The sequence below is a fragment of the Podarcis vaucheri genome (genome assembly GCF_965113315.1).
Source record: "Podarcis vaucheri genome assembly, chromosome: 9".
Classification (NCBI taxonomy): Eukaryota; Metazoa; Chordata; class Lepidosauria; order Squamata; family Lacertidae; genus Podarcis; species Podarcis vaucheri.
Window position 1 is genome coordinate 890,605 of NC_138767.1, and position 21,528 is coordinate 912,132.

Sequence of the window (21,528 nt, forward strand, 5' to 3'; positions counted from 1 at the left end):
CGGCAGAGCCAAAGAGCTGAGCGCAGCACACTCTGGAGGGAAGGGCAAGGCGCACTCCTGCTGGGTCAGCTTCCAGGCCCTGCCTGCCTGCCGCCTCCTGCCATTTGCTTTGCCTTTCAGCCAGGGGCGAGGGGCCAGCCAGGCCCCCACAGAAAACCCACCCAGTGCCACCAGTTCAGCCGAGCCCAGTCCGCCTCCTTCCTTGGCTGATCTCTGTCAGTTAATTGTGCAATTAACGGCTGCTAATTATCACTCTGCTGCTGCTGTGCTGAGTGTGCCTCTCCAGACTCCTTTTGCAATGGGGGCCAAGGTGGGAGTATTTATAGAGGAGGCTTTCAGGCGCCCGGTTTTGCAGGCTCAGAGCATGGCTGCATTGCATTTGCTGCCCGCGGACTGTCTGGCCAGAGTGGTGCATGCTCTGGTTATCTCCCGCTTGGACTACTGCAATGCGCTCTACGTGGGGCTACCTTTGAAAGTGACCCGGAAACTGCAAATAATCCAGAATGTGGCAGCTAGACTGGGGACTCTCCCTCCCTCCCTGCCGGCCAGGGAGGAGGGAGGCTCCAACTGTGTTGCTTGGCTGCGTTGCTCACCCAATAAGACTCCAATAAGGAGTCTAAGAATGATTGGGGGGTGGAGCTTGCATGCCTTGTGCCAATCAAATCGGCCGCGTTGCCTGGGGACTCGCCCTTTGCTCAGCGCTTCCCAGCGGAGAGGTGACGGTGGTTTTCCTTGCTGCATCCCCTTTGCTGGGTTGCTGCGCTGTGGGAACCACCGCTTGAGGCTTCGTTTGGCTGCTGGCTGGGCTTTCTGCCTTTGGCTCGGAGGGGCTCAGAAGTTGAACATACCTGTGCTTCGAAAATCCCTTATTTTGGCTGCTGATCCCTTATTTTCAAATCTGTAAGTTGACAGCTATGACAATGAGTCTGTAAGTGACTGTGGAGGCCAATTCTGGACCCACACTTCCTTCCACAGTGGAGACATTGGTTCCCGGGTGCCATACTGGTCACATGACCCGGAAAGCTGTCTGTGGACAAAGGCCGGCTCCCTCAGCCTGAAAGTGAGATGAGCACTGCAACCCCAGAGTCGTCATCATCATGATCATCATTTTATTTGTATGCCTTTGACTGGACTTAATCATCCAGGGGTCCTTTACATTTTACCTTTACCTAGGTATAATAGAGGGACGTGGGTGGCGCTGTGGGTTAAACCACAGAGCCTAGGACTTGCCGATCAGAAGGTCGGCAGTTCGAATCCCCGTGCCGGGGTGAGCTCCCATTGCTCGGTCCCAGCTCCTGCCAACCTAGCAGTTCGAAAGCACTTCAAAGTGCAAGTAGATAAAGAGGTACCGCTTCAGTGGGAAGGTAAACGGCGTTTCCGTGCGCTGCTCTGGTTCTCCAGAAGCGGCTTAGTCCTGCTGGCCACATGACCCGGAAGCTGTACACCGGCTCCCTTGGCCAATAAAGCGAGATGAGCACTGCAACCCCAGAGTCGGCCACGACTGGACCTAATGGTCAGGGGTCCCTTTATCCTTTACCTTTAATGTGATTATATGTAATAATAATAATAATAATAATACTCCACAGGTCCACCACATATGGGAAAAAGTTTCATCCATAGCTTTACACTTCCAACATTTACCTGATTCTGTCGTATGCATTTTTGCTAATTTTTTTGGCACCAGGTATATACTTGGTTATTTTATCCTTCGTTAAGGCAGGTCACTTGGCTGAGCTCCTTTGTGCAACACCAGTGGTGTGTGTTTGTGTGTGTGATCCCCACACTGCAGAACACAGCAGCCTTGCAAGTTTCTAGGCCTCTGGGCCAGCAACCCAGGAGCAAAGGAACACCGCCCTGCTCAGCGTACCTGCAACTGCTGGTTCTCACCTGAGCACTGCAGGTTAGACCTGTAAGGATGGATGTGCCTGCACCTTTAAGGACACCTCCCTTGCCTAGTTTAGGAGGTGAGGACCAAGCAAGAGGCCAAAAAGACCTGCTGTGCAGAGTTCCTTGGAACAGAGAATCACAGAGCTGGAAGGGACACCCAAGGGTCCTCTAGTCCACCCCCTGCAACATTTGAGGGGCCCTGCTCCCCCCCCACAAAGCACGGCACCTGATGCACAAGGTCGCTGTGGGGTAGCGGTGCCCTCCCTGGGCCTCTGCTCCTCTCCAGGGAAAACATTCCTGCAGCTCCTTCCAGTTCAGCCGCTGTCAGCAAGAAGGAATGTTTTTCTAGCTGAAAATGCTAATTTAGGCTCTTTTTCTCATGTCAGCAGCAGCAAGGGGTGGGTGGGGGTGGGATAGCTTCTTCCAGCTTTCTTCTGGGCATATCTTGGAAGTAGCTGAATATTAACTTCTGCCCTAATCTTCTTTTCTCAAGAGCAAATGGAACCTCCTTTAAAATGTCTCTGCTGGAACTTTGGCTCTTCCTTGAATTCACAGAATTGAAGGGTTGAAAGGGACCCCCAGGGGTCATCCAGCCCAACCCCCTGCAATGCAGGAATCTCAGCTAAAGCATCCCTGACAGGTGGTCATCCAACCTCTGCTTATACCTGAAGGAGCGTCTCCACCTCCATCGTTCAGCCCGGACACTGAGGTCCAGCTCTGAGGGTCTTTTGGCGGTTCTCTCATTGCAAGAAGCAAAGTTACAGGTGTAATAAACAAAAATCTGCCCTTATGGGGGACACAAGAGCCCTTATAGAGTCCTTTGTAGGTTCTCCATCGGTCAGAGAAAAGAACAGAGGCCAACCAGAGAATATTGAGAAGCAAAGCAGCTCATAAACCTGATCTTTATTGAACTGTTGCAACAGGGTGCTCCCCTCACACGCAGGAGGACCCAGAACAAAGGTGTGCCCACCCTTATATAGACATTTTAAATTGCCTGCCCTGGAGTCCAAGACCATCCCCAGAAACATCATACCTACATCACAGAAAAGGCGGTCTACAACAGAAATCTGAGTGCATTGTTTATCTCCTGTCTGGCAGGTTATCTGTTAATGCTTACTTGATTGGATACCCTGGGAAGCCTGGCCAGTCTTTTGTAATGATAAATGCTTAGTACCTGAACCAGGTCAAAGGCTCACACCCTATTCATACGTTAAATGAGCCCTTAAGACAGGATTTGTGAAGGAAAAGACAACGGGGAGGCTTTTCCATTTTCCTTTGACCTTGCAGAGAAATATTTGAGGTCAATTGGGGAGAGACAAAATGGTTTCAGGACTTTTTCTGCGGGGTTTCAGACATGTGGTTTCTATATGCAGTTATGAACATTATATACACACACACACTGTATATATGACCTTAATTTTTTTATTTCACGGGGAACCAGGCAGAGGGCCTTCTCGGTGGAGGCACCTGCCCTGTGGAACGCTCTCCCATCAGATGTCAGGGAGATAAAGAAGTACACAACTTTTAGAAAACATCTGAAGGCAGGGAAGTTTTTAACGTCTGACATTTTATTATTTTTTATACAGTGGTGCCCCGCAAGACGAATGCCTCGCAAGATGGAAAACTCGCTAGACGAAAGAGTTTTCCGTTTTGGAGGTGCTTCGCAAAACGAATTTCCTATGGGCTTGCTTCGCAAGACGACAATGTCTTGCGAGTTCCTGCTGGTTTCCCCCCCCTCCCCCCTTTTTCTAAGCCGCTAAGCTGCTTATCAGCTGATCCGGTAAGGTGATAAGCCGCTAAAAGCCGCTAATAGCACTAATCCTCTAATCCGTCAATGGGCTTGCTTCGCAAGACGAAAAAACTGCTAGACGAAGAGAATCACAGAACGGATTCTTTTCGTCTTGTGAGGCACCACTGTATTTTGCTGGAAGCTGCCCAGAGTGGCTGGGGCATTTATTGTATAAATAATAAGTGTTCTTATTATTACAATATTATTAAAAACCTCCAAGGAAGGAGAGTCCATCACCTCCAGAGGGAGTCAGTTCCACTGTCAAGCAGTCAGAAGCAGCCAGAAAGTTGTTCTGAACATTAAGTGAGAATCCCATTTCTTGTCTCTGGTATCCATTAGTCCAGGTCTTCCCCTCAGGGGCTGATGAGAAGCATCTCATAGATCACACCAGATAAAGACGTTTTGGTCCCAGCTAAAGAAGAATGGCAACTTAAGCTGATGGAATATGTGCAGCTTGCGGCCTTAACATATAGAATAAGAGAAGAAGAAGAAGAAGAAGAAGAAGATGCATTTAGAGAAGATTGGAAAATGTTTATTGAAAATATGGGGGGGGATTGTATACACTTGAAAACGTGGGGAGCATTAAGATAAATTCAACGCTGTACGTATAGAACAGGCTCTTAAAAATGTTGGACGTGTAAAGAAAAAGAGGGTACTTTTTACATATGTGGTGGAATTGTAAAATAATGAAGAAATATTGGGAAATGATATATAATGAAATGAAAAAGATGTTTAAGATAACCTTTGTCAAAAGTCCAGAAGCATTTTTATTAGGCATTACAGGGCAAGACCTGCCAAAAGAGAAAAAGAAAATTTTCATGTATGCTACAACGGTGGCTAGGAAACCGCCAGCCCCAAAGTGGAAAAGCGACAAAATACCAGATAAAGAAGAATGGCAAGACAAACTGATGGACTACGCGGAAATGGCCGAATTGACTGAGAGATTAAGAGACAAAGACAATAGAGACTTTGAAAAAGAGTGGGAGAAATATTGTAAAGTAATGAACTCACTAGCAGGATTTTACTAAACACTTACAATTACAAAACAGAATAAAGAAAGGACCTAATTTAGAGAATACAGTATTAAGGTATAACCAAAAAGCAGGGAAATTATTATGCAACAAACCAGAAGAGGAAGTTGAGGGAAGTCGTAGGGGGGAGGGGGGCATTTGGGTTTGGGTTTATATCTGAGATGCTGTTCTTATGATCAAGATAAAAACGTAAAAATCAATAAAAACTATTTTTAAAAAAAGATAAATTCAACGGCGTAAATATGTTTTGATGGACGTAGTAATGGACTACTGAATGGTTTAGTTTATGTAAAATATGCAGGGATTTATGGCATGCAAAATGAACCATGAAAGAGAAGAAAGGAAGTCATTGATTTTTTAAAATAAGTTTTTGGATGTTATTTGTCCCTCAAATTCCCTTGTTTCCTTGAAGGCTTCTGACATTTTCCTCAAGTGCCACACACCCTCTTGACTCTCTCTTCTTTTAAAAAAATAATTTTTCAATATAAAAAATTGCCATAACATATCATCTTCATCATTCCCCCCCAATTTCCCTCCTCCCCCAAAAAGAACCCTCCCTCCCCCCAAGACTTCCCTCAGTTCCTTTCTCTGATTTTTCAGCACGTCTTGTTCTCTGCATATTGTAAAATTTAAGATTCTTAAATTGTCTACCTATTATATTAACAGTCAATAAATTGGTGTATGTTTCTTCAAAACCTGCCAAGGAGTCCAGTTCATTTTGTTGTTGCTTTAAGTAGTTTGTAAAAAGTTCCCACTCTTCTGCCCTCTTGACTCTCAAAGCTCCTTCTGAATCCTCCGTCTTCCCACTGACTGTCCAGGACTGCCTTGGGCGGACAGGGGCTGCTTCCTTCCTTCCCAGGTGCTTTCTTCCACCTGTGAATAATCTCCAGGTGAGGCTGCTCTGCTGCCTGGAGAGGGAGGGAGGGGCGTTTGCTGGCTGCTTCCCACCTAACAGCAGCCTAAAGGGCCCACTCCTGGCTAAGGTGAGACGAGGAGGAGGGTGGCACTGTTGGGGTAGTGCCAGGGAGATGGGGGCATCAGGCAGGCCCCCAGCTGGCTCCAGCCACCGGCCGGCAGCCGGGCGATCACTGGTCTCCCTTGGAACAGCATCAAACAGTGACACGAGCCTCAGATAATAATAATAATAATAATAATAATTTATTATTTATACCCCGCCCATCTGGCTGGGTTTCCCCAGCCATTCTGGGCGGCTTTCAACAAAACACTAAAATACAATAATCTATTAAACATTAAAAGCTTCCCTAAAGAGGGCTGCCTTCAGATGTCTTCTAAAAGTCTGGTAGTTGTTTTTCTCTTTGACATCTGGTGGGAGGGCGTTCCACAGGGCGGGTGCCACCACCGAGAAGACCCTCTGCCTAGTTCCCTGTAATTTGGCTTCTCGCAGCGAGGGAACCGCCAGAAGGCCCTCGGCGCTGGACCTCAGTGTCCAGGCAGAATGATGGGGGTGGAGACGCTCCTTCAGGTATAGTGGACCGAGGCCGTTTAGAAACTGTGCATGCTCTAAATCTTCTCACAACAGAAGAGGCGGACAGAGACATATGGAAGCATTATTTACAGGCATTTATTCAGCATAGCTCAGGAACAAAGAAAAAACATGTCTGCTTCCCTTCGTGCCCAGCAAACAGCAAAAGCAATATACGAACAGAAGTTCCCAGCAAGCCTGTGCTGGAAGTAAACACACAACAGTCATGCCTGTTCCCTTTTAAGGTGGAACAGAACTGTATCCTAACAGGCACTGCCTAGTGGTTGGAGCTGAAAGCAGCATTCTGCTCTCGGGTCCTTTACACTGGCCGCCTCTTTTTCCCAAGCTGAGCGTCGCAGGGCACTCACGGAATAATGCAGAGCTGCGTTTGGCGAGATCCCTGCAAAAGCGGGCGTGCAGAATTGGTGCAGGGGTTCAGAAGCTGCAATGCCCCCTCCTCGAAAGCCACTGCAGTGGGAGAGAAGGGAATGTGGAAGAATTTTGAAGAGGAACCCTGCAGGCCAAGCGCCAGGCAGTCAGACCTGGCAGCGCCATCCCAAGTCCTCCCCGCTTCAGAAATGCGAAGGAAGCAGCGCTTAAGCAAGGAGGTATTCCTGCCCGTCCCCCCAGCCTGGAATTTCCCCGGATTTAAAAAGCACCCCAGATTTATTCCAGGTCCACAGCAGCCCCAAAGCGATGGCACAGAGCCAGATTGCTTTGCACAGCTAGGAGCCAAACATGTTTCTGAGCGGGCTTTTGCCAGCCGGGGGGGGGGGGGTCCTCAGCTCCTGAAGAAAACACCTCGCAGTTCAAATGAAGGTAGCCAGCAAAGGAGGCAGGAGTCTCAGTTTCCCAGACGGGCGCCATGAGGCAGTGAGTTCCCTGGATCATTTGTGGGGGGGAGCCATCCAGGCTCAGCTAGAACTTCCTGCAAGTGAAAGGGTCTGACTGCTTTTAAAAAGGGGGCTTTGCTCTTGTTAGTTTGGAGAGGGGAGCCTTATTTTGTGGGGGAGGCCTTGGAATTCCAAGCTAGAATCCGGCATCACCTATAAGGCAGCCTTGCTGCTGTGGAGACCCACAACCCTTGTGGCATCTGAATATAGACTGCATTTTTAATCAAGGCATATATTGGCTTATATCTTGATCAGGTTCCTAAATTAAATGGGCTTAGATTTTCAAAAGTATTCAAGCCAGGCAGAAGACCAGCAGTTTACAACCTTGGTAATGTTTTTCCTCCCAGACAAAGGGCCCCCCCTTGATTTATAGCAGAAAACAATTCTCAAAGTCGTAAAAGCTGAAATTACAGGACACTGACCCTACATGTTACAGAAGATAAAAAAGGCAGAGATAAACATAATTAATAGTTGGTAAATAGTAAAATAATATCAATGTGCCTCCCAGTAAATGACCCAGATCTTCTTTCTAAGGTTAAAAGGCCAAGACCAAATGGGGAAGCATCTAGCTGGCAAGTCTTTTTTTCTAATGGGAAAAGCAGCTGGCTGAAGGAGGGGTTGTAAACTGGAGAGGCTTCTTTTGAAGCTGTTTTTTTACTGAGTTCCTTTTTACTTTACAAAGGCCTTATTCCTTTTAAAAGGCTACCTATGTTATGTATTAAATATATTGTCTTAAATGTAATTATGCAAAGGATTTAAGAAATGCTAGATTTCATATAGTTGTATTTAGCCCCCCTTGTCAGACAAGAGACGCCAAAACGAGCCCGCATGACAAATGGTTGTCAGACCTTTGTTTAAAGACCTCCAAAAGGAGATATTTCATTGATGATGCATGAGAATATGAACCCAAGGTCTCTGACATCTGTTCAAGATAAAATTTTAAAATTATTAACCATCTGTTTTGGAGGGCAAGGAAGGCAAGAGGTGAGCTGGTAATTAAGATTCCTTGTTGAGACACATGTAAGATATATTACTACTTATTTGTCATTTATAGATGTAACAATATATAGCTCTTTGTGTTCCATATAAGGACAGGAGGATATGGGTGTATCTTTTAGAATTAATTATAGCAATCAGCCAATAGGAAATCCAACCAGGCTGATTGAACAGAGGCAGCCACAGGAGAAGCAAAGGGGGGCTGGATTAAGGGAATATAAGTGCTGGCCATAATGGCAGGAGGCAGGCCAGAGCTTGGTAACTATATACCACTGTGCCTCTCATTTATTTGTCTGACAAATAAATTATTATTTCTCTGTTGCTGCGTTGAATATTTCATTCCAGCTAAGCGTTAACCACAAGCAGGGTGCTACACCCTCTCCTCCCTTCTGAATCCCAGGCGGGGGGTGGGGAGGCTCCTGTGTTCGAATCCTGATTGTGGGTTTGTCCCTGGGGCACCTGAGGGGTCCCTGTGAGAACAGGAGGCTGGACATTGATTTGATCCAAGAGTTCAGAGTCAGGAGCTGGTTGGGGGGAGACAGAGGCGTGCCTAGGGGTCAGCCAGGCTGGCCCCTGTGATAAGAATTTTAAGGTCTTAGATATATAATAAATGTACCAACCAAGCACATACCTGGATCAGCACAGGAAGACCGACCTGGAACCATTTTTGATTCCCAAACTGAGCAAATGTTTTCTCTGCAAGGAGGGAGGAGGTGGGGGAGCTTCTCCGTTGTCTTTTCCTTCACAAATCCCGTCTTAAGGGTATGTCTGTGTATGAATAGGGTGAGCCTGTGACCTGGCTCAGGAACTAAGTATTTATCATTACAAAAGACTGGCCAGGCTCCCCAGGTAATCCAATCAAGTGAGCATTAACAGGTAACCTGTACAAAGACTTACTAGAGAACAAGACCCCAAGGTGGCTGTCACCAATGGAAGCCAAAGCCCGGAAAAGACTCAATATGGAGGCCAAATGGCCGAAATATTGGGAAATACTAGAAAAAGTTGGAGATACTTGGAAGTTGCAGAGTTTTGAGAAATTAAAGGACAAAGTGCGAGATTGGTTACACTACGCTCAGATTAGGGAGACTTTTAACTTGGAAAAAAAGTAGGTTTCCAGGTGGAAAAATCGAAATTAGAAACAGAATTGTTAGAACCTAAGACTAAGGTACTTTCGAAAATGTACAACTTGCTGTTAAAATGGAATACTCAAGATGAAACAGTTAAATCAGCCATGATAAAATGGGCTCAGGACATTTGGTACAACATTATGTTTGATGACTGGGAAAGGTTATGGACCACCGGAGTGAGGTTCACGGCATGCAGTGCCTTGAAAGAAAATATTATGAAAATGATTTACAGGTGGTACATAACCCCAGTCAAGCTTGCAAAAATATACCATCTGCATGACAATAAATGTTGGAAATGTAAGGAGACTGAAGGAACATTCTTTCACCTTTGGTGGACTTGCCCAAGGGTTAAGGCCTTTTGGGAAATGATTTATAATGAGTTAAAAAAGGTATTTAAGTATACTTCCCTAAGAAACCAGAGGCCTTCCTTTTGGGCATTGTTGGCCAGAGGGTGTTAAAGAAGGATCGAACTTTTTTTATGTATGCAACAACAGCAGCAAGAATACTCATCGCAAAACACTGGAAGACACAAGATTTGCCCACGCTGGAAGAATGGCAGACGCAATTGATAGACTACATGGAGTTGGCTGAAATGACTGGCAGAATTCGAGACTGGGGAGAAGAGACAGTGGAAGAGGACTGGAAAAAGTTTAAGGACTATTTACAAAAACATTATAAGTTGTATGAATGTTAAGAAGATGAAATTTGAAGCAATATTATGTTTAAACTAAGCAGTTTAGTATTTGACAAAAATATTTAAAGTTTGAGACATAATATTCGAGAATTACAAAATAAGAATTGAAACAAGACAATAAATTGCTGTTCATAATTTTATTATTGAGAACGCAGGAAAGGGAGATGTGAGGAAGCTCAAAGGTTATGGAAATATGATTTATGGATAGTGTTTTTTGTTGTATTTTTTTCTATCCTATGTCTATTTCTTCGCTTTTCTCTGTTTTCTTTTGATTGTTATCTCTGGGTGATGGTATTCTATATGTTTGGTGATTTCTTTTTTGTTAAAAATTTCTAATAAATATCTTTATAAAAAAAACGGGAAAAAAACAGATAACCTGTCAGATGAGATAAATAATGCACTCAGACCTCTGTTGTAGACCGCCCTTTCTGTGATGTATGTATGATGTATGGAGGGGTGGTCTGGAGCTCCAGGGAAAGCAATTTAAAATGTCTATATAAGGGCAGACACACCTTGGTTCTGGGTCCTCCTCCTTTCCTGTTGCAACAGATCAATAAAGATCAGGCTTACTAGCTGCTTTGCTTCTCAATATTCTCTGGTTGGCCTCTGTTATTCTCTCCTACCAATAGGGAACCTACATAAGGAGTCTATATGGACTTTTGGGTACCCCATAGGGAAAAAAGGGAAGATTTTTGTTTATAAAACCCCCACCAAGGGCGCAGGCCCAGGGCAACACAAAAATGGTGCCTCTCATATCATATAAGGATTTGTTAGAAAAGAAAACCCCAAGATGGTTGTCACCAATGGAAGTGAAGGCACAGAAAAAACTCAATATGGAGGCCAAATGGTCGAAATATTGGGAAATTCTGGTGCAAGATGGAGATAGGATAAAATTGCAGAGCTTTGAAAAATTGAAAAACAAAAGTGCGAGATTGGCTCCATTATTATCAAATAATGGAGGCATACAAATTGGACAAAAAAGTTGGTTTCCAGGTGGAAAAATCAAAATTGGAAACAGAATTGTTAGATCCAAAAATCAAGAATTTGTCAAGAATGTATAACTTGCTGTTGAAATGGAACACTCAGGAAGAAACAGTGAAATCAGCTATGATTAAATGGGCACCAGATGTTGGACATAACATAATGATGGCTGACTGGGAACGGTTATGGACCACAGGTATGAAATTCACGGCATGTAATGCCCTTAGAGAGAATATTATGAAAATGATTTATAGGTGGTACATGACACCAGTTAAGCTTGAAAAAATTTACCATTTGCCCAATAATAAATGTTGGAAATGTAATGAGACTGAAGGTACATTCTTTCACCTTTGGTGGACGTGCCCAAGGATTAAGACATTCTGGGAGATGATTTATAATGAAATGAAAAAGGTATATAAATATACCTTCCTTAAGAAACCAGAGGCCTTTCTCCTGGGCATGGTTGGCCAATTGGTGTTAAAGAAGGATAGAACTTTCTTTATGTATGCAACAACAGCAGCAAGAATACTCATTGTGAAATATTGGAAGACACAAGATTTACCCACCAGGGAAGAATGGGAGATGAAGTTGATGGACTACATGGAATTGGCGGAAATGACTGGCAGAATCCGAGACCAGGGAGAAGAGTCGGTGGAAGAAGACTGGAGAAAGTTTAAAGACTATTTACAGAAATATTGTAAAATTAAGGAATGCTAGAAGAATGTTGGAATGAAGTGATATGGCTTTAGTAGAAAGGTTATAAGGAATTAAGTACAAATAGATTAATAGAGTATTAAAAGAAAAATAAGGTTGAAATGTGTTAAGATAATTATAGGATAGGAAACAGGGGAAGATGGAAAGGAATTGCTGAAATAATTAATAGAAGTGGAATACAAAAAGGGAGGTGTGAGGAGGTCGTGGAAATATGTGAAAGAAAGAGAAGACATTGAATTTTCTTTTCTTTTCTTTGTTGATGTGTTTTTAAATTGTTTTAGTTTTGTCTTGTTAGTTTAATGTTTTAGTGTAAGGTAGTGTCTTTGTATTGTAATGTATTGTTTTTTCTTTGTTTTTGTAGTGTTTAAATTGTTGTAAAAGCAATAAATATTATTTTAAAAAAACAAAAACATAAATGGTGCCTCTCCCTGCCAATACAGCTCCTTGCCAAGGGTGCAAGGGGCCTGGAGTCTGCCTGTGGGGGGGGAGCCCCTGCCCCTCCTTTCCGAGGAAGGTTTAACCACCAAGCAAGAGAGATGGAGGGCTGGCTTGGATGAGGAGGAAGAGGAAGGAGGAGGAGAAGAAGAGGAGTTTGGATTTGATATCCCGCCTTTCACTCCCCTTCAGGAGTCTCCAAGCGGCTCACAATCTCCTTTCCCTTCCTCCCCCACAACAAACACTCTGTGAGGTGAGTGGGGCTGAGAGACTTCAGAGAAGTGTGACTGGCCCAAGGTCACCCAGCAGCTGCAGGTGGAGGAGCGGAGACGCGAACCCGGTTCACCAGATTACGAGTCCACTGCTCTTAACCACTACACCACGCTGGCTCTTTGACCCTCGATGGTGAGCAGGCCCCAAAGCGCTTGTGGGTGGCTCAGAATGCCTCTTGTTCTCCTGAACCCGCTGGCTGTTTGGCGGAGGAAGAGACGGAGGCCACGGACATCCGATCCCTGCGGCAGGTGCCCCTCAGCTGACGCAGGGGAGATGGACGTCTCCTTGCCAGAGAGATGCAGCTGCTGCAGAGATGATCCCCACGGGGGGGGGGGGGCTCTCTGTGGGAGAGGCAGGGGGTTGTTGGCCCCAGGGCTTCGGAGCTTGGCAGGGGCATCCAGGGGCAAATGTATCCCTCCTTCTCCCACCCAGCTTATCTACATTTGTCCTTGGCTGGAGCCAGACTCCTTGGACCAACACTCACGGCTCCAGAATTTGCACCAGGCATTTCTGCAGCTGCAACAAAGCAAAGTGTTTTGTGTGTGCGAGGGAGATCAGCTAAGCCAGGCAGGCATCACGAGACAGACCTGGGGTGGGTGGGAGGGAAATGAGAGCTCACTTCTGGCCACGAGTTTCCTCAGATGCAGAATCGAGGATCCACAGCCCATCCTGGATTATGCCTTCCTTCGTCAATGGCAGGCCAGTCCTGTCCAGGCGCTGGTCACCTCCAGGATAGATTGCTGCAATTGCTCGATTGGGGGCCTGCCCTTGGGGTTGGTCCAGAAGCAGCAGCTGTTGCAAAATGCAGCTGCTCATCTGCTCACTGGAGAAGGCCCGTCCTACCCATAGAGGCCAGCGGTGCAGGCGCCACGGTGCCAAGTTCAGGAGGGTGCCAGGCGAGAGTCCGGGGAACACCGAACGAGTGTGCTGAGTGAGCGAGGGATGCACCCTCGTTCACTAGGCACAGGCTCGCTCGCTCGGTGTGCTGCCTGCTGTGGCCACCGCGGCACGAAGCGGCCAGCTGAGCCGGGAGGCGCCGCGTCCAGCCTCTGCTTCTTCTCCACTGGAGGAGCCCCCCTCTAGCCGCTGCCCACCTCCTGCAGCCCTAAAAAAGGTCAAAGACTCTGGGAAAGGGGGGGCACCGGAGGGATCTTTGCACCACCGTGCCGGATATGCTTCAGATGCCCCTGCAGTGGGGCAAACTATTGCCAACACGTCTCCCCACTGGGAAGAGTTGCCCGGGCTTCTAATGAGCTCCTGGGCTAAGTTCAAAGTGCCCTTTTGGGTGCATAAAAGCCCAATGCAGCTCAGGACCAGGAGACCTGGAAGGTTGTCTCCCCACTGCTCTGCCCGGTCAGTCCCTGCGCTCTGCAGGTGAGGAGGGCTTTCTACAGGTACTGTCTTCTCAGGGGTCAGTTTTGCACATTGCAGAAATTAGGTCTTTATTTTATTTATAATAATTTTAATTAATTTTCCATTAAAAGCATCCAATCAATAACAAATCAAATCATAATCCAATTCCAGAAGAAAACACAAAACAAAAAAAAAATGCACAAAAAAGACCAAATTACAATCCAGTTACAATTAGTGTTGTGTCAGCTACCCTTTGGAAATACTAATAATAACAATAACAACAATAATAGATGTGCTGCACCTGAAAATTCAAGGCTGCCACGTCAGTGGTTAACAGTCATGGAATCACAGGACTGTACAGTTGGAAGGGATACCAAAGGCTCATCTATTCCTGCCCACTGCAACGCAGGGAATGAGTTTGCATTCTGTTTTTCTCTTGCAATGCTGATAAATAGGCAACATGTATTTGAACAGGATTTGGCTGCCACACATCTTGGGAGGCAAGGAGTGAGCTGGTCTCTTAAAGGAGCTGCAGCAACAGTTGTAAGTCTGCTGCTGGCTCTGCAAATATGAAAAAGGGAGAAGGCTTTAGGAATGCGTGGCCCGTTTGAGAAGTGCAACATGCATGTGTTTTCTGTGACCTGGCATTGGAGCATTTCTCTGCTGCCATTAACAAGTTTACCTGAGAGGGAGCATCGCCCAATGGCTACTGCCTTCCCACTGAAATATCCTCCTCTGGGCTGAACTCAGTTCACTGTCTCCAGACCCCTCTTGCTTCAGAGGGGCACTGTGCTGTAAGCTGGGGAGTGACGTCACAGATCTACCATTAAAATATCTCCCCACAAGCAATTTCTCCAATAAATCCCCCACCTTGGACAAGAACTAGCATAAAAGGGGAATAGTGTAACCGTAGAGGAAATTTCAGCTTCAACTCAGGAGACCCTGCATATAAGAGAGGGGCCAAATTTTTGCTGCTGTGGTGTGTGGCATGTAGTATTAGGGCTGCGGTTGTTGTTGTTGTTATTATTATTATTATATTGCCCAAAGCAACTTACAACCAAAGGCAAGGAGGAACAGCTATTGATAAGCTGGAGCTGGAAGGTGTGCAACAAGACGATTGAGGGCCTGGAAACCAAGCCTGATGAGGAACGGTTGAAGGAACTGGGCATGTTGAGCCTGGAAGAGACTGAGAGGAGATACGAGCAAGGAGATGGCTCAGTCAGCAGAGCACGAGACTCTTAATCTCAGGGTTGTGGTTTCAAGCCCCATGTTGGGCAAACGATTCCTGCCTTGCAGGGGTTGGACTAGATGACCCTGGTGGTTCCCTTCCAACTCTGTGAATGGTTCTGTTATAGCTGAAGGACTGTTCACAGGGAAGAGGGAGCAAACTTGTTTTCTGGTGCTGGGAAGACACTAACCAATGGATTCATGTCACAAGAAAAGGGAAGGACTTTCTGACTGCATGCGCCAGCCATTCAAAAGTGGAATGGGCTTCCTCGGGAGGTGGTGGAGGTTTCCCCACAGAGGTTGGATAGCCATTTGCGAGAGATGCTTGAGCTGTGATTACAATAATAATATAATAATAATTTATTATTTATACCCTGCCCATCTGGCTGAGTTTCCCCAGCCATTCTGGGCAGCTCCCAATCAAGTGTTAAAAACAATACAGCGTTAAATATTAAAAACTTCCCTGAACAGGGCTGAGTCCTGCACTGGAGGGGGTTGGTCTAGAGAACCTCGGGGGGCCCCTTCGAACCGTCCAGTTCTATGATTAACATACTCCCAGAAATAAATAAAGGGGCTTCTCTGTGGCAGTCACTGGAAAGGGCTCCTCCGGGGGCGGCCATCCCACGGGAAGTTTGGTCTGTGCCCTGCCAAACCCAGTCTCGCCCAAGCTGCCATTCACCAGGCGAGCCGAAGGAGCGCTCCGCAGGGCCAATGGGGCTGCCCGGGAGAGCCTGGCTGGGGATCGTGCCCCTCCTGCACCCCCACCCCCTCCCAAGACGGGCCCTGGGCCAACCCCGCCGGGACTGGGGAGGGGGGAAGAGCTGGCCGCCCGCCAGGGGCCCATCGGGGCGCAGAGCCCGGATTCTGCCAAGGCGCACCAGCGGCGGTCCGCGTTGCATTGCCAGGGTTGCAAAGGCGCTGGGGGCAACCCGTCTTTGCATCTCCCCCCGGGGCGGCGGGGGCGGCGCTTGGATCCTGCCCCGGGCTGCTGGAAGGTGGGGGGGGGGCGGCGGCGGAGAGAAAGAGCAGGAGGCGGTGCCAGCAGCCCCCTCGCCTTGCAAGCGCAGCAGGCGCGGCGTCTGCAGCTGCCGAGCTGTCCGCGCGTGCGACGGGGCGCGAGGAGGAGCCTGCGGAGGAAGGAGGGAAAGAGGGAGGGGAGGAAGGAGGGAAGGAGAGAAAGAGGGAGGGAAGAAGGAGGGAGGAGGAGGAGAGGAGGGAGGGCGCGTCTTGGCCAGCAGCGAGCCGAGGAGGCCGGCCGGGCGCCCGGACAGACGGAGGGACGCGGAGCCGCCGCCGCCGCAGAGGCCCGACCTTGCGCGCCTTCTTCGGCGAGGATGAGCCGGGTGTCGTCGGTGGCGGGCGGGGCGCCGTCCTCGCCGCCGCCGTCGTGGCTGCCCAGCCACGTCCAGGTGACGGTGGTGCAGGCGCGGGCTCTGCGCGCCAAGGGCGGCCCGTCGGGCGACGCCTTCGTGGCTCTGCAGCTGGGCGGCCAGAAGTACCGCACGCCGGTGGCGCCGCAGCGGAGCGGGCCGCGCTGGGCCGACGAGTGCGCGCTCCAGCTGCCGCCCACGCCCGGCCCCGACGACGCCGACGACGACCCGGCGCTCCTGCTGCAGGTCACCGTCTGGCAGCGCGCCCTCGTCGGCACCGACCGCTTCCTCGGGCGCGCCGCCGTCCCGCTGCGCCAGCTGCTCCAGCGAGGCGGATCCCACCCGGACCAGTAAGTGGGGCTGGGATCGGGGCCTCGGGGGGGGGCGGCGAGTTGGCGAGGGGGTCTCTGAGCCCGCGCAGAGGGCGCCTCTCTCGCCCGGGGACGGGGAATGGCTCACCAAGGACCAGGAGTGGGGCGCGGTGCTTTTCTTTGGGGCGGCAAGAGTGCCTCTGAGCCCGTGCAGAGCGCCCCTCCGACGCCCTGGGGGGGGGTTTGCCTGTGGGCCTGCAGTACCCGAGCATGGGCAGAGCGCGGCGGGAGCCGAGGGCGAGGCAGGAGCGCCGCTCCGCAGCCGCCGTCGAGTTTTCCGTTCTGCAGAGCGCACTGCAGGGTTGCGCTCCGGGCGTGCAAATGGGGCGGAGGAAAGGGGGCGGCAGCTCCTGCAGTGGGTCGGGAAGGCCAGGTTGGAGGGGGGGGGCGCGTTGCATGGACGCCCCGGGTCTCCAAGGCCAGGCCGGGCGAAGTCGACAGCAGCTGCCCCAGCGGGAGAGGCGCCCGCCCGGGTTGCTGCCTTTGCGCTTCCCGGCGGAGGAGAATTGCAGAGTCACTCTCTTGGCGTCCGGTTCCTGCCAGGATTGCTCCTTGCACCTCGCAGCCGCGAAGCCTCAGGGCTGCTCTCCCCCCCACCCCCGGGACCCTCCGGATGCCACTTTTGGACTGCAACTCCCATCAGCCCCTGCAAGCACATAAGGGGGGGGCGCAGTCTGCCAAAGGGGTTCTCTGGGACGCCCAAGGCGGCTGGACCCAACCCAAATGCTGTTTTGGCTGTGGCTCTCGGCAGGCCTTAGCTTTGGGCGTCCAGCGTTGGAAGATTCCCGACAGAGAGAAGAAAGTCCTAGTTGAACTGTGGAACTCCCTCCCACTGGAGGCCAGCAACCTAGATGGCTTGAAAAAGAAGATTAGACAACTAGCCACAGGTGTAGAGCCTCCACAGCCAGAGGCAGTGATGCCGCCAAACACCAGTGGCTGGGATTTGCATGGGCAAGGTGCTGTTTGGCCGGTGTGCTCCCAGGACGTTTCCGAGCACAATTAAAAGTGTTGGTGCTGACCTTCAAAGCCCTAAACGGCCTCAAAGGCCCAGTAGACCTGAAGGACCGTCTCCACCCCCATCGCTCAGCCCGGAAACTGAGGTCCAGCGCCAAGGGCCTTCTGGCGGTTCCCTCCCTGCGAGAAGTGAGGTTACAGGGAACCAGGCAGAGGGCCTTCTCAGTGGTGGTGCCCGCCCTGTGGAACACCCTCCCACCAGGTGTCAAAGAGAAAAATAACTACCAAACTTTTAGAAGACACCTGAAGGCAGCCCTGTTTAGGGAAACTTTTAATGTTTGATGCATTACAGTATTTTAATATTTGGTTGGAAGCTGCCCAGAGTGGCTGGGGAAACCCAGCCAGATGGGCGGGGTATAAATAAATTATTATTATTATTATTATTATTATTATTATTATTATTATTATTCCTGCCGGCGCCTGGGTGACCCCAGGGAGACCAGGACGCTGGACCAGAGGGGCCACTGGCCTCGTCCGATGTTTTCCCAAGGGGTGCTGAGAACGGGACTGAACTTTTCCTGCATTTCAGGAGCCCAAGTGCTGGGTTCGGCCGGTGGTCCAGCTCGCCCACTTTTTGTTCTCTCCCGTCCCCACTTGTGGTTCTTCAGGTCTTCAGAGGGATGAGGGAACATGGCGTTTACATCATGAGAACATAACAACCTTGGAATACCCTGCCAGATTAGGCCTGTGGCCCTGGCCAGCCCAGCTCCCTCTTCTCACCAGATGCCCCAAAAGCAGGTGCCCCCCACTTCGGCCCTCCAGATGTTTTGGACTACAATTCCCATCACCCCTGACCACTGGTCCTGTTAGTTGGGATCATGGGAGTTGTAGGCCAAAACATCTGGAGGGCCGCAGGTGGGGGATGCCTGCCCCAGAGGGAAACCTGCAAGCGGGATTCGAACACAAGAGCAACTATCCCGTCCTCCTGGGGTTTCCAGAAACGGGGATTCAGAAGCCTGGCTGTCTCTGACTGTGGAGGCCAAGGAAAGCCGTTCTGGCTAGGAGCCAGCCATAGCCCTCTCCTCCTCCAGGAATTTGGCCAGTCCTCTTTTAAAGCCACCCAGGCCATTGCTGCTTCTTGTGGGAGGGAGTTCCATAGTCAAACTGTGTGCTCTAACTATGCAACAGACCAAAGCAGCACTGAAGGTCCAGCCAGTCCCGGTTTCCTGGGGTGAGAAGGGCTTCCTGCAGCCGTGGAAAGGCTCATTTTGGGGAAGGAAGGCAGGCGGGGAGCATTTCTCCCCCTCCTGTCCTGGGGAGGCAAAGCTTGGCCTCCCCCTCCAGCCCCCTCTTCCTGCCCTCTAGCCTTCCTGCAATGGGGGCTGTTGAAATATCCTTTGCTGGCGACTAGCTGAGTTTTGGGAGGAGAAGAAGCTTCCTCTTGCTTGCCTGTCAGCTGTCTAATAATAATAATAATAATAATAATAATAATAATAATAATAATAAAAATACCTCGCCCATCTGACAGGGTTTCCCCAGCCACTCTGGGCAGCTCCCAACAGAATATTAAAAACAAGATAGAAGATCAAACATTTAAAACCTCCCTAAACTGGGCTGCCTTCAGATGTCTGCTAAAAGTCAGATACAGTGGTACCTCGGGTTAAGTACTTAATTCGTTCTGGAGGTCCGTTCTTAACCTGAAACTGTTCTTAACCTGAAGCACCACTTTAGCTAATGGGGCCTCTGGCTGCCGCTGCACCGCCGGAGCACGATTTCTGTTCTCATCCTGAAGCAAAGTTCTTAACCCGAGGTAATATTTCTGGGTTAGCAGAGTCTGTTACCTGAAGCGTATGTAACCTGAAGCATATGTAACCTGAGGTACCACTGTACTAAAAACACGGTAAAACATCAAACCTTAAAGACTTCCCTAAACAGGGCTGCCTTCAGATGTCTCCTAAAAGTCAGATAGTTGTTTATTTCCTTGACATATGGTGGGACGGAGTTCCACAGGACGGGCGCCACCACCGAGAAGGCCCTCTGTATTGGGAGCACCTGTGATTTGCAAGGGAGATCCGTTCCGCTCCCTCTCCCACCTGAGGAGCCGCCTTGATCTGAAGGGGCGTTTGATGTGCAAAACAGATCGTGGGCGACAGGAGACGGCGGCTCTGACATCCCTTTGGGGAGCTGCTCAAAGACCCGGCGCAGCTCAAAGGAAGACGTTCTCGTGACCCAAATACTTTGTGCAGGTTTGCTTCACTCGCGCAGCTCTGCCCCAAGGCTGAGAGAAATGCTACGCAGCAATTTCATCTTGGAAAAAAATAACGCTGAGTTGTGTGCCCGGTGCCAAATGTTGACGCTCTTGAGAGGCACATGAGTCCCAGCATAGTCTGGGACAGCCTTTCTCAACCTGTGGGTCCTCAGATGTTGAACTACGACTCCCATCACCCCTAGCTAGCAAGGCCAGAGCTCAGGGAGGATGGGAGTTGTAGTCTAACAACATCTGGGGACCCACAGGTGGAGAACCACTGGTCTAGGAGATGCTTTTGGAGCTCAAGTAGCCAAAGGAAGTTGAGCCTGCTTTAGCCCTGCACACCTCACCGCAGGAACGTTGTCAATTTGGTTAGCAAACTGCAACACACAACCTCTTTGGGTCTCTGTGTGTCCCTTGTGTCTTCATAATATCTTAAGGGTCAGGGGCTTCCAGGGTCCTCTTTCGTTCCCCCCAGAGATGTGGAAAGGCCTGTTGGTGGGACCCCTGTGGGAAGGTTTAGGAGTCTGCAAGGCCCACCCTGCATTCATCTGATTGGGGGCTCACTGGCAGAGCACCCAGCTTCAGCCCCCAGTGGCAGCATCTTCTCCAGGCAGGATGGGAACGTCCCCTGTCTGAAACCCCAGACAGCCTCTGCCAGTCAGTGTCTGGAGGCAGTTGGATGGCAGCTAACGGATTGAGGTTGAATCCTGACAAGACAGAAGTTCTGTTTTTGGGGGACAGGAGGCGGGCAGGTGTGGAGGATTCCCTGGTCCTGAATGGGGTAACTATGCCCCTGAAGGACCAGGTGCGCAGCCTGGGAGTCATTTTGGACTCGCAGCTGTCCATGGAGGGGCAGGTCAATTCTGTGTCCAGGGTAGCTGTTTATCAGCTCCACCTGGTACGCAGGATGAGACCCTACCTGCCCACGGACTGTCTTGCCAGAGTGGTGCATGCTCTGGTTATCTCCCGCTTGGACTACTGCAATGCGCTCTACGTGGGGCTACCTTGGAAGGGGACCCGGAAACTACAACTAATCCAGAATGCGGCAGCTAGACTGGGGACTGGGAGCGGCCGCAGAGACCACATAACACCGGTCATGAAAGACCAACATTGGCTCCCAGTACGTTTCCGAGCACAATTCAAAGTGGTTGGTGCTGACCTTGAAAGCCCTAAACGGCCTCGGCCCAGTATACCTGAAGGAGCATCTCCACCCCCATCGTTCTGCCCGGACACTGAGATCCAGCTCCGAGGGCCTTCTGGCGGTTCCCTCCCTGCGAGATGTGAGGTGACAGAGAACTAGGCAAAGGGCCTTTTCGGTGGTGGCGCCTTCCCTGTGGAACGCCCTCCCACCAGATGTCAAAGAGACAAACAACTGTCTGACTTTTAGAAGACATCTGAAGGCAGCCCAGTTTAGGGAAGCTTTTAATGCCTGATGCTTTATCGCCTTCTTCTTCTTCTTCTTCTTCTTCTTCTTCTTCTTCTTCTTCTTATCATTAATTCTGTTGGAAGCTAGGGAAACCCAGCCAGATTGGGGGGGGGGGTATAAATAATAAAATACTCCTCCTCCTCCTCCTCCTCCTAGGTGTGCCGGTGGCCTGACTCTGTATAGGCAGCATTGTATGTTCAGAGTCAGTTGTGTTTCCTCTGCCATTGTGGGATCCCCGGTGCCTCCACTCTGTGTGCCTGTGAGAGTAGACTT

The 21,528-nt window shown here is 49.6% G+C and overlaps 1 protein-coding gene across 1 annotated transcript in view; it reads left to right on the forward strand.

Moving 5' to 3' along the window:
• Positions 1–16,090: 16,090 nt before the first annotated feature.
• RAB11FIP5 (RAB11 family interacting protein 5) overlaps positions 16,091–21,528 on the forward strand; it is a 61,950-nt gene continuing 56,512 nt past the window's right edge. The window contains exon 1 of the mRNA XM_082236280.1: positions 16,091–16,603. Within this exon, the coding sequence (XP_082092406.1) occupies positions 16,218–16,603 (386 nt within the window). The 5' untranslated portion in view covers positions 16,091–16,217. The remainder of the gene's footprint in view (positions 16,604–21,528) is intronic.